The 12527-nt window shown below is 36.1% G+C and overlaps 2 protein-coding genes across 2 annotated transcripts; both read right to left on the bottom strand.

Moving 5' to 3' along the window:
• Positions 1–3475: 3475 nt before the first annotated feature.
• On the bottom strand, positions 3476–4203 carry LOC126769794 (cuticle protein 38-like). The gene is made up of 2 exons (XM_050488706.1): positions 4192–4203; positions 3476–4069 (listed from the first exon to the last, which is right to left on the bottom strand). Exons 1-2 carry the CDS (start codon positions 4201–4203, stop codon positions 3476–3478), a joined length of 606 nt encoding a protein of 201 aa, XP_050344663.1.
• A 3825-nt stretch (positions 4204–8028) lies between these two features.
• On the bottom strand, positions 8029–8906 carry LOC126769539 (keratin-associated protein 6-2-like). Its single transcript, XM_050488400.1, has 2 exons — positions 8895–8906; positions 8029–8550 (listed from the first exon to the last, which is right to left on the bottom strand). Exons 1-2 carry the CDS (start codon positions 8904–8906, stop codon positions 8029–8031), a joined length of 534 nt encoding a protein of 177 aa, XP_050344357.1.
• Positions 8907–12527: the final 3621 nt, after the last annotated feature.

Here is a 12527-nt window from a genome sequence, read left to right as displayed (position 1 = left end):
ATGTTGTTGTTTAAATGAAACTAATTTTATAAAATTGAAGCATTTATTGTGTGTATTTAATTAAATGTTCAAAGTCTTAACCACTGCTATGGTATTGAACAGATTGGAATTAATTGTCATTGAAAATTAAAGACACGGCCTAATGTATTTCATATTAGATTGATTAGATGCGTACATGTATAATGGCAAAAATTAACTGCCTCGTTGGTCTGATGGCTGGATATAAGGCCGCTGATCTCGAAGTCAGGCCGATGAAAAGTTAGTGAGTTTTTCTGTCGAAGATTCTCAGTAGCAGCTCAAAGTCTGGAAGTTAGAAGTGTGTATACCCCCGTGCCTCAGAAAGTACGTAAATCCATTGGTCCTGCGCCGAACTCTCTCCAGTCTTGTCGGTTTGCTATCCTATAAGATTATGAGAGTGATAGGGAGTGCAACTGTGCGCACAAACTTGTGCACTATTTCTTGCGCAGTTGACTAATCTCTCTTGAGATTGGCCGCCGTGGCCGAAATTGGTCAAGAGAACATCATATGTATAATATGCGCTACATATAAGTGGTAGGGCATTGTGTAAGTCACGTGCCACCCACTTATCAGTTATTCTACCGCAAAACAGCACTACCCACTTGGTATTGTTGTGTTCCGGTTTGAAGGGTGAGTGAGCCAGTGTAACTACAGGCACAAGGGACATTAAATCTTAGTTCCCAAGGTTGGTGGCGCATTGGATATGTAAGCGATGGTTGACATTTCTTACAATGCCAATGTCTAAGGGCGTTGGTGACCACTTACCATCAGGTGGTCCATATGCTCGTCCGCCTTCCGGTTCTATAAAAAAAAGCGCCCCAAACATCGGAATACCCACTAAAAAACCAGCGGTACCCTTTCCGTCTTAATGAGGAGCGCCACGGGATCGCTTTCGCATGCTACCGTGACGCCTATGCGGGTGGGTGTCAACCCCTCTTACAATCCGGCTTCTTTCAAACGAGGTATCTTGCGGGCCACAAGGCGGGGGCGGCTAGTGCAGAACATTCTTCCTGTCCGTACTGGCCGTCGTCACGTTTTGACTCTACTACCACTTACCATCAGGTGGAGTAGAGTAATTTGCCTACCCGGCAAATAAAAAAAAAAATTTACCGGATAGGGGGGTTGGAAGTCGCACCCTCCTGCCATGAGTGCAGCGAGCCTTCGGACACGGCGCATCACACCCTGATTGAGTGTGCTGAATGGGGTCTCAGCGCCATTCCCTGGCGGCCATTGTTGTTGGACACTGCTGAGCGTAATAAGCGCCATGGTCGGTAGCGAGAGGTGCTGGAAGGAGATAGTCTCTTTCTGCGAAAACGTCATGTCGCAGAAGGAGGCCGGGAGAAGGAGCGTGAGAACAATACTTCCGTTGACTTGCTTCGCCGAAAAAGAACAGGGAGAAGACGTTGGCGCTATGCATACCTTCTCCTCCCGCCATAAGTATCGAAAGGGCTAGGAGGTCTCTGTACCCCGAGAACCCCCTAGGATTTGGAGGGTTGCAGAGGCGCGCCTACCGTTGGGACGTCACGGTCAAAAATTTGTGTTTTATTGTATTTTTTTATTTGTTTTTTTATTTATTTATTTTCAAATTTTAATTTCTATCTGAGATGATTAATACCGAAAATAATCTTTTAAATTACAATTTTTTATCATATTCTTATCACCTCTCTTTCTAAGCTCGAATATTTTCAAAATAGTGTGTGTAGTAGTGTGCAATATTAAGTTTTTACTTCAATATGTGTTTATTTTTAACTGACTTCCATAAAAATTAGTATTTATTTGCAAATATTTTTATATAAATTCACTGATTATTTTAAAAACACGGATAGAAGAATTTGCGTAATTTAAACTTTATGCTTGAAGCTGTGCAATATCTTATATAAATTGTAGCTCTTTGTGGTTAGAACAATGATAGCGCCTACGGCTTACCAAAAGCCCTATCACCAAGTGAATATAATAATATAACACGCCTATAACACGTTTCTTACGCTTTGCAAATGCAACACGGGCATTGGATTAGACTTGAAGAAACTTATGACACATATATTTAATTTGTGTTATTTGTTATAGAATGGATTCATTATTTTTTTTACGCTAGTGGGAGAGGCTAATTCTAAGCTCTTCAGTTGTTCTCTAGAATGAATGGCTGCTACACAAGGATCTTAATATTGGTATACGAGTCAAGTCTTACGTTTAAGTGTCACATCAAAAATTGTAATCGAGCGAGTAACACACACACAAAAGAAGACTTGATTACATTCCTTATTGACATTAATTCAAAAGTTTAAGGGTCGGCGTCGCACCTGCAAGCTTTACGGTGTTGCAGGAATCCATGGGTTCATGGTGGTAGTCACTTCCATCAGGCGAGCCTTCAGCCCGTTTGCCGCTTTCTTACATAAAATAAAGTATTTCAATTGATAAAAAGTGTGTAAGTGTATCATTCATATTCATACAGTCATTTAGGAGGTTAAAATGGAAGTTGATAGTTAGGCATACCTAATTGTTTCCAGACATTTTTTTTTACTTGAACGCCAGATATTTACATTCATAATACAGATTAAGACCACCGCGTTCTACCAAATTTTAGTTTTCTTGATTTTTTTATTCAAAAAGAATGAGTATTTCTGATTGGGATTATAAAGTGTGTACATAAACACAGTTGCACTATTTATTCCCTCACTCTCATAGTACGATGGGATGGACTTGACCAACGAGGCAGTTCCGATATATGTGTACAATCAAAGCATATAATTGTTAATTAAAAAAAATCTTTAGAAATGAAAACAATCAATTGTGTTGCTTATAGCTAAGTGTGTAATAAATATCGCAGCATATTTATCTTTGCCAATTTATGTCTTATGTTAAAAAAAAACACCCAAAACACATGTAGTAAAGCAGTAGGAACCATGTGTCTGTAAATGCAGATGAGTAACAGAACACAAATTGCAAATATTTTTATTTTTGCTTTGTATGTATAAACATACATACAAAGCAAAATATATGTATATGTATGTACACCTTAATTTCTGAAAATACTGAAACTTTGGTTTTGTTTCATTTTATTCGGATGACAATAAAAAAAGCTGTTGTTATTTAAAGACAATTTTAAATTCGTCTATTATATATAAAAAATAAGCCTCGCTAAAACCTATTCTTTTGCTGAGGCTTTAATTTTAATATGGATTTAGATTTATTTTTTATTTTTGTTGTTGTTGTTTATTTTAGTTCACTTAGTGTACTTTATCATTAGCTTCCTGTTTTATAATATCTGAGATTATAATCTCTACATTATTTTATAAATTGATAATATTAGGTATAACATTCAAAGATATATAATATGTATGAAGTGTAATAAATGATACAAGAACTTGTAAAAATATTATTGTATTTCATCATTAAATAAAAATAACAAAAAGACTTATACAGGAGATGTTGACTAGAAGAATAGGATTGTTTTTGCTCACCAACCGCTAGAGAAACCGGAGTCGTATCCATAATCGGAACCGTAACTGTAACCTGCGATGTCATTAGATCCGTATCCGAATCCAAGGAGTCCGCTGTTATAGGCGTTGTAGCTGAGGGGGGAGGGAGCGGCTACTACCTTGTTGACGGACACTATTTGAGGCTCGGACACCACTTTGCGCACCTTCACCACTTGTGGGACGTCAACGACACGCTGCGAGTTGACCACTTTGTTGACTGTCACAACTTTGGCAGCAGGTGCGGCGTAGCTGATTGCAGGTGCTGCGTAATTAATTGCAGGAGCAGCGTAGCTGATCGCAGGTGCAGCGTAACCGATTGCAGGTGCTGCGTGACTGATCACAGGTGCAGCGTAACTGGTCGCAGGTGCGTAGTTGATGGCGGGTGCAGCGTAGCTTATAGCGGGTGCAGAGTAACCCGAGTAGCCACCATAACCATAGTCATTGCCATAAATACCACCGTACGAGCCTCCGTAGGAAAGACTGTCAATAGAGTGAAGACCGCCGAGGAAACCTCGTTTCTCCCGCTTCTCATTACCGGCTGAAGCGCAGGCCACAATAGCGCAGACAACGATCTGTAAAAAAAACGTTCAATTTAAGTATACTTTGGTGATTCAGTAATGATAAGTTGTTACATAGGAAATATAATTTGCGATCGTTCAATAGATAGTTATTTTAATAACAGTTTGATACTCACGAAAGCTTTCATGTTGAAGTTTTCTGTGTGAGTGTGTCGCTGTGAATGATACACTTGTTCGCACCCCACAAGCTTTATACTCATAGTCGCGCTACACTAGTGCAATGTCGAAATTTGGTCCTCGCAGTTTTTTTTTCTTAATGATATCTTTCGCGAATTATTTGTGTAAATTGGATTTCAAAAATATTCCTTAGTGCTATGCTATGTAGTTACATAACAACGAACTGTGGCAATAGTTTTATGAAATATAACGACTTGATCTAAACATTCAGAGAAAAAAACGATATCATAAAGAAATTAAATGTGCTTATATAAATACTTGGATATTCCTGTAAAATACTGTCAATACTTTTTACAGATTTAGCCGGTTTGAATTTTTCTATTAAAATCTCTTTAAGTGTCCTTTTTCGATGCCTAATAACAGCCGTTACGATCACAATTTTAAGTTTTGTGGTTTTGATAAATAGGGTTTTTTTAATATAAATTATTATTTCATAATATATTATGTTTTACTAACACTTTTTTGTATACATCATCCGTATAGTATACATTACATTACCGTTATGAGTCAATAACGAGTTATATGTCACTAAACATACAACGCATAAATATATATTAATCGAAAATATTTAGCCAATCATGTTACGAGTATATGTCGGATAAATAGAATCTATGGTTATCGGGAAAATTATATAAATATAATTTTACTCTTAATAGAGCTTATAAGCTCCGAGTGAAACCTTTTTCTCTAAAGTCAGATAGACATTAGGCTAGTACTGCAAGCCTTTTTGCTTATTAATTTTATGCATTAAGATATTTAAACACTTAAAGGTTCCTAACGTTAGTAGACACTCGAAAACGCCGGATGTCGCGAACACTTGCGCTAAATCCGAACTAGTTGTGACGTCATCAAAACTTTCATTTCTAACGCGATCTGATCTACATATAACTACGTTTTTGGTCGTTCATGGCCAACTCTGTGGTTTTGACCTTAACATAACTTAGTAGTTTTCTTTAGAGAGAAACTTTAACATTGATTCTTAAGCTCTTAAACTACGCTGGTGGCCATCCTTTCCACGGATCAGACAGGCTGATGGGTACTGTTTATATAACATATCTGCGAGGCGGAGCTCTTTTTGTGTGCCACACTTCTCTCCCGAGAAAACATAGAGGTCGTCTTCGTCGAGCGGGGTCAGATCTTGCCCGTTCCTGCTTCGCCATCTCCTTCTAGACCGTGATGATATCACAGGAGGAGGCAAAGGTTATCCACGCCAGGGAGAGGTCCCGCAGACCAGGATCAACCTTTCGCCTCCAACGTATGCTGAGCGGCGTCCCGGTCGGAGTTACAGTGGTGGATCATCGTCGTTGCTTCCGATCGTACACAGGTATTTTCCAAAACAACCATGACAGGTCATTACAGGTATGAGTCGTGAATACAATGAATCATCGCTTTCGTCCAGGCTTCGAAGGCCGGCAGGATTACTCCGACGACGATTTTGTGCGCGTACCGTTCCTCGCGCAGACAGTCACGTCACGTCGCTAGACCTGGTTCAAGTCAATCATAATTATGTTTAAAAATAAAAAATCATATTAGTGTACTAGCTACCCATATCAGCTGCACGCGGGTAGATGAGGGTATACAGAGAACGTTTATTGAAGGACAAACATCAAACATTCATTTTTATACATTAAAGCATTATTACAAGAAAAACATGATTATCATCGGTGGGTACATAAAAATTAATGGTGCCTGTTAATTAAATATTTGTAAAGCACACATCGTTGAGGACTTACGATACATCGGTTCCTAAATTTAATACAACACTGCACTGAGTATGACTCATATATAATGTAAATATTTAGTCATATGTTTTTATATATAAATTTTAAAAATAAAAATGTGTTTATCTGAATACCAGTATATAATATAATGCTACTATCAGACCAGCATTTTTTTAGTCAACTGAAAATAATCAAATTTATAGACAATGGTAAATAATGAATACGACTTCCTACGTTTATTTCTAGTTATCCTTGTACTGTTTATTAAGTGATATATTAATGTTTTATTTAAGACAAATTAAAACATATTAATAGACCGATTTAAAAATATCTGCGGAATCTTATTATATCAACGAATACCTTGCCTTAGGCAAGCACCTTTGCTCCTCATGTTTATATAATGATTGTCGCTATATTTATCAAAATAATATTTATATTATTGTGAAAATTGTATTGAGAGACGTAGAGTAGTACGTACTCAACGTGTGAGACGGAAGTATTACGCTGATCATAATACCTGAATTCAAATATTAATAAATATTAAATAAACTAACAGCCTGTTTCAACGCTTTTATAGATTTTTTATATATTATGATAACCTGTAATGTGAAAAGCATATCACGCTAAGATACTAGTGATACTACGGGCACATGACGCAAGACATAACATCTTAGTTCCTGAGGTTGCTGGTGGCACATTAGCCCACATTTTATAAATAAATAAAACACACACGCATTTTTGGTGAAATAGGGCAAACATTAACACTATGTATATTTAAATATTATGAAACTGAGAGCTGCTTGTACTACTGCTGCGATTATAAGAAGTCATTTAATCAATAGAATGATTTGTTTGAGAGAAGTCGCTTTCTTAGCGATTAGACCACATTTATACATAATTTTTGGTGTGCAGTAAAGCATATTTCTATTTTGTTTTATAATCAAAAAATTCTGTACACACTGTGCAAATAAGCGAACACTACGCCAAGTGAAGTACTGCCATAATGGTGTCTATAGTAATGCTGTAGTTAGTCACCAAATAGCCTTTTGGTTATAGCGTTAAAAGCTCTACAGTTCGGTCGGCATATTGACATATTCATAAAAAACTTTATTTATTATCAGACAAAACGTGACATGTTTGTTCCGATATATGTACATACAGCATAAATGTATATGACTGCCTCGTTGGTCTAGTGGTTTGATGTAAGGCCGCAGACCCGGAGATCCTGGGTTCAAATCCCAGGTCGGGCAAATAATAAGTTATTGGGTTTTACTGTCAGAAAATTCTCAGTAGCGGAGTCTGGAAGTTGGAAGTGTGTACACTCCTGTGTCTCGGAAAGCACGTAAAGCCGTTGGTCCTGCACCTGGACTCTCCGGTCGTGTCGGATTGCCGTCCCATCGGATTTCAAGAGTGAGGGAAGAGAGAGTGCACCTGTGTTAGCGCACACACTTGTGCACTATAATATCTCCTGCGCAGTTGGCTAATCTCTCTTGACATTGGCCGCCGTGGCCGAAATCAGTCTAGAGGACATTATTATTATTATGTATATAATATCGGGATCTTGACTATGTTTTTTTCATAATAGGTAAATGAGATGAACTGAGTGTATTCATGGGGTTGTAAGCGAAGAGGCTTCATAAAATATGTACAGCTAAATAATAATTACTATAATTCAAATCTACGCACACTTGCTTATTTCAACAATATTACCATTTTAACGATCCGAGTCACGATGGCACAGTGGTTAAAACACGGAAGTCCTTACAACCGATTGTGGATTCAATCCCGGACAATCGACACTTATAATAATTCATAATTTGATCTGTGCTGAAGGAAAATATCACGAGGAAAGTCTATTTCAATAAAACTATTTAGATTCGATTTCATTAAATCAAGTGCACAAAAAATAAAAGAAATAATTAAATAGAATATAAATTTATTGCAATATAATTCATACATATACATATAAACCTTTTAAATAATATTAAAGAATTATAGAAAATATGATTATACATAAGATCACAGTAATTGGACTAGTATTCTTTTAGTTGTTCATCACCAACCGCTTGAGTAGCCCAAGCCGTAGCCGGAGCCGTAACCGGAGCCGTAGCCGGAGCCATAGCCGGAGCCGGAGCCGTAACCGGAGCTATAGCCGGAGCCATAGCCGTATCCCGAACTGTAACCGGATCCGTAGCTGTTACCGTACAGACCGCTGCTGTAACCGCTGTAGCTGGGAGCGGCCACCACCTTGTTCACGGATACTACTTGAGGCACAGACACCACTTTGCGCACGTTCACGACTTGCGGGACGTCGATGACGCGTTGAGTGTTGACTACTTTGTTGACGGTCACGACCTTGGCAGCGGGTGCGGCGTAGCTGATAGCGGGTGCAGAGTAGCCCGAGTAGCCGCTGTATCCACCATAGCCTCCGTGGCCACCACTGTAGCCACTGCTGTATCCTCCGAGATAACCCCCGCTGATGCCACCGCTGTACGAGTGGACGCCGCTGAGGAAGCCACGCTTCTCACGCTTCTCACTGCCGGCGGCGACGCAGGCCACGAGAGCGCATACAACGATCTATCGAAACATAATAATAAACAATATTTTAAACCACGCAACCAGTGGAATCAACTGTTTGTAAGTCATTACGAATTAATTGTAAGCCAATTAACATCATACTTTTAGTAGTTGCGGCATTGTTAGAAAGTATTGTTATAATTCGTGGATTTAAATAATCAATAGTAATGCAGTGTTTGTTAAATCGATGTATTAATATTTATACACATAAAGTAAAGCACAAAGGTTTTTAAGAAATACACGTGACTCAAGAATTTTCGAGTTTTTAGTATTTGATGTAATAGAGTAAATACAAATTACGAATAATATAGATATTATGTTGTAATAATTGCTACAGTACTTACGAAGGCTTTCATATTGGTAAGTAAGATCGGAGACTCGAGTGTTCTGTGCCGTGGACGCTGCGCCGGCTGCATATATAGTGTTGCGGATTTTGGCAGCGCCGTCATGACGCAACTCGTCCTCGGTTCTTCCGCGCCCCTATCATAAATTATAATCCTTGCTAATTCATTGCCATTTTTGTTTATTTTATTTTGGGTATTTGGTACGATTGTGGATAAAATTTTCGTCATAATATGGTCTTAACTTAGCTTTTAGGTAATATAGTATATGTACGTAAATATTAAGAGCAGTAATTAGTATCAGTATTAGTACTAGAAATGAAAACAATGACGAAGTATATTACATTGTTTTATATTTATACTTCTAAGATTCTGTAAATTTTAATGAATGTCTGTTATTAAAACGACCAAAAAGTCTTCAAATATTACGATTTATATCGTAAAGTTAAATTAAATTGGATTTACATCACGAATATTTTATTTCAGTTTACTGAACATTCTTCAGCTTCGATAAGCTTATTTTTTATTATTTTTATATTATAGGTAGGAGAACGAACATATAGGCCATCTAATGGTCACCAACGCTCATAGATAAAGGCTTTGTAAGAAATGTTAACCATCGCTTACTTCACCAATACGCCACCAACCTTGGGAACTAAGATGTTATGTCTCTTGTGCCTGTAATTATATATGATTATTTGAATTTATAAAAAAAATGACTTCTGAGTTTCGTCGCCTTTCTTATTTAAATCCAAATTCCTAACCGCCCGTATTTTTTTCTTTTAAAATGACGTGAAGTGCTTGTAAGCGTATTTGAAAAAAGTGCGTTTTTGATTTATTGAAATGTCTTATTGTTATCATTTAATTTATATAAACTCTCCAGACTTAGTGCGGATTGGCATTTGGTGAAGTATTTTTGATACTTCTGATCACTACTGATTTGTGTTTGTGTCAGTTAAATTTTCTATATACTAAGTGTTTATACAATAAGTATTAAATTTGCTGGCCCATTGACCAGTCTACTTTCCTTAAACAATAAAAAACGAACATTCATCAAGATTAATTATAAATAAGCAGCAAAATATTCTACACCAAACAAACTTGATTGGATTTATTCTTATAGATTGTTGAAAATTTCCTTAATTTATAATATGTTTCAAAATGTAATCGATCGGTTTATTAAGTAATGTTTAAAATGGTTTTCCTATATAATTTTGTAAGGCGGCATAATATTAGACGATATCTGCTATGAGCAAAGCAGAACTTGTTTCCATCGTACGTTGGTAAGTAACCAGTCATTATATAAATTATATTGTGGGTGTAACGATGGCTGACATCTCTGGTTGACGTTTGGAAATGAAGAAGTAAAAGTTACTTGAAATCAGTCCGGTATATTTATTAAAATACTAGTGATGGCTCCGAGTTCAAATGGAACTTACTCGACTGCCCTTTAACTGTACATTAACCTTTATCCAGCCTCCTTCATTATTAATATTGACATTAATAAATGAAGTTAACGCCGCGAAGGTTGCATCTTACTATGTAGAGTAAAGTTGATGCAGTGGCCCCTATTTATAAAGATTTTTTTACATTATTTATACACATATTATTGAAATAAATAAATAAATATCATAAAATGATACTCATCAAAAATGATAACTTAGTCGATTATAAATATAGAGAAACGTGGACCTTAATTTATAATATAGTTTTATTTTACATTATACATACATCCCTTTTGTTTGATTAGGGTTTTCGGAACATACTATTTTAAGAACTGCTTAGCATAGAGCAATTTCAGGACTTAACGTTTGACCATTACGCTACCATTTTTTGATATTAAATAGTATAAGATATTATATTAATATAATTTATTGATAGTACAGATAATCAAAATCAAAAGCCAATTAAAAATCAAATAAAACAAAAATTGAAGTGATTACATAATAACTTTAATTGAATGATGGAAGAAGCAGAAGACTTTATTAATCAATCATTTTCCTTTATCTCTTTCCCTAAATGAGCAAATGATCCGATGATGGCGCATATTATAAGGAGTATAATTAAAATGTTTCGGTAAACTTATCTATACGAAAAAATATGATGATTTATTTATTTGTTAAAAGCTAGCTTCAGCCTTGCGATCTTTTTAGTATACACAGTCGTCTAGCCTTTGTCCGTCTTGGTCGTACTAATTTATTCACCTGCGTTTCGATGTAGGTTGTGACGTTGTTGCCGGTTGTCGATACCGGATAAATAGACCGGGCAATTTTATATTCATAACAACAAAGATATCATTTTATCTCTAATCTCCAATACCGATGACGCCAATTTTTTGAAAATTAGTTCGTAGTTACTATTGTTTTAATTCTTAAGCTATTTCTACGTTAAAACTAGCAAAAGAAGAATAAACCAAGAATCCCGCTTCCGCATTTATTAATTAATAATATATTTTATTATAATAAAGTAATAACCACAAAAAATGTCTATTCGTAACATAGCAATTATTCACACATTGTGAGAATTAAAGTAGTCTTACAAGAACTAAAAACTAATTACGGTTCAAGGCCGCCGTGACGAATGGTCAACATTAAATACGTAAACATCATGTGCTCACTGCCAATATTGAGATCTTTCAATTTGAAATGAAGCGATATTTGAGTGATAAATTTTATAATATTACGTAAAATACATACATTTTATTTTTAACTACTTAGTAATCCTCTTTTCTTATTGAGTAATATTATAAGTATTTTTATCATTACATCTATGGCGTTCAGTGTTTCATCCGAATCTCGAACAAAAATATTGAGTACAATTTTGGGTAAACAACCATCTTACAAATTGGCGATGTTTCTGTAGAATATTTATAAATATTTTTGTCCACTGCAAAGTATAAGCATATTTTGACTGCCTCGTTGGTCTAGTGGCTTGATATAAGGCCGCAGACCTGTAGGTCCTGGGTTCAATTCCCAGGTTGGGCCAATAAAAAGTTATTGGGTTTTTCTGTCAGAAAAATTCTCAGTAGCAGCCCGGAGTCTGGAAGTTGGAAGTGTGTACACTCCCGTGCCTCGGAAAGCAAAAATATAGAGTACAATTTTGGGTAAACAACCATCTTACAAATTGGCGATGTTTCTGTAGAATATTTATAAATATTTTTGTCCACTGCAAAGTATAACCATATTTTGACTGCCTCGTTGGTCTAGTGGCTTGATATAAGGCCGCAGACCTGTAGGTCCTGGGTTCAATTCCCAGGTTAGGCCAATAAAAAGTTATTGGGTTTTTCTGTCAGAAAAATTCTCAGACATTATTATTGTTATTATTATTATAACTATATTTAAGTCATAATTATCTTATTAATAAATTAAGCTTAATATTCCTATTTTTTAATCGTTTCTTCCATTTCAACAGAATCATTACCGTCTGACACACAAAATTGGCGCATCGTGCACATAAGGCTCATGGCAAGTTGGAAATTCTAGGGTATCACTTTGGTAAAACATCAAACCAATGGATTAGTTAGCCATTTGGGAATTCGGAATTAAATTATACGCATACAATTTTATAAAATGTTATTTAATTAAAATAATATCAACCTACGTAAAGTAACATTTGACTAGATTTCAAAAATATAGT

This window comes from Nymphalis io, chromosome 7, assembly GCF_905147045.1.
Source record: "Nymphalis io chromosome 7, ilAglIoxx1.1, whole genome shotgun sequence".
In the NCBI taxonomy this organism is placed as follows: domain Eukaryota; kingdom Metazoa; phylum Arthropoda; class Insecta; order Lepidoptera; family Nymphalidae; genus Nymphalis; species Nymphalis io.
Note: the sequence above shows the minus strand (reverse complement) of the source record. Positions and strands in the feature narration are given on the sequence as shown.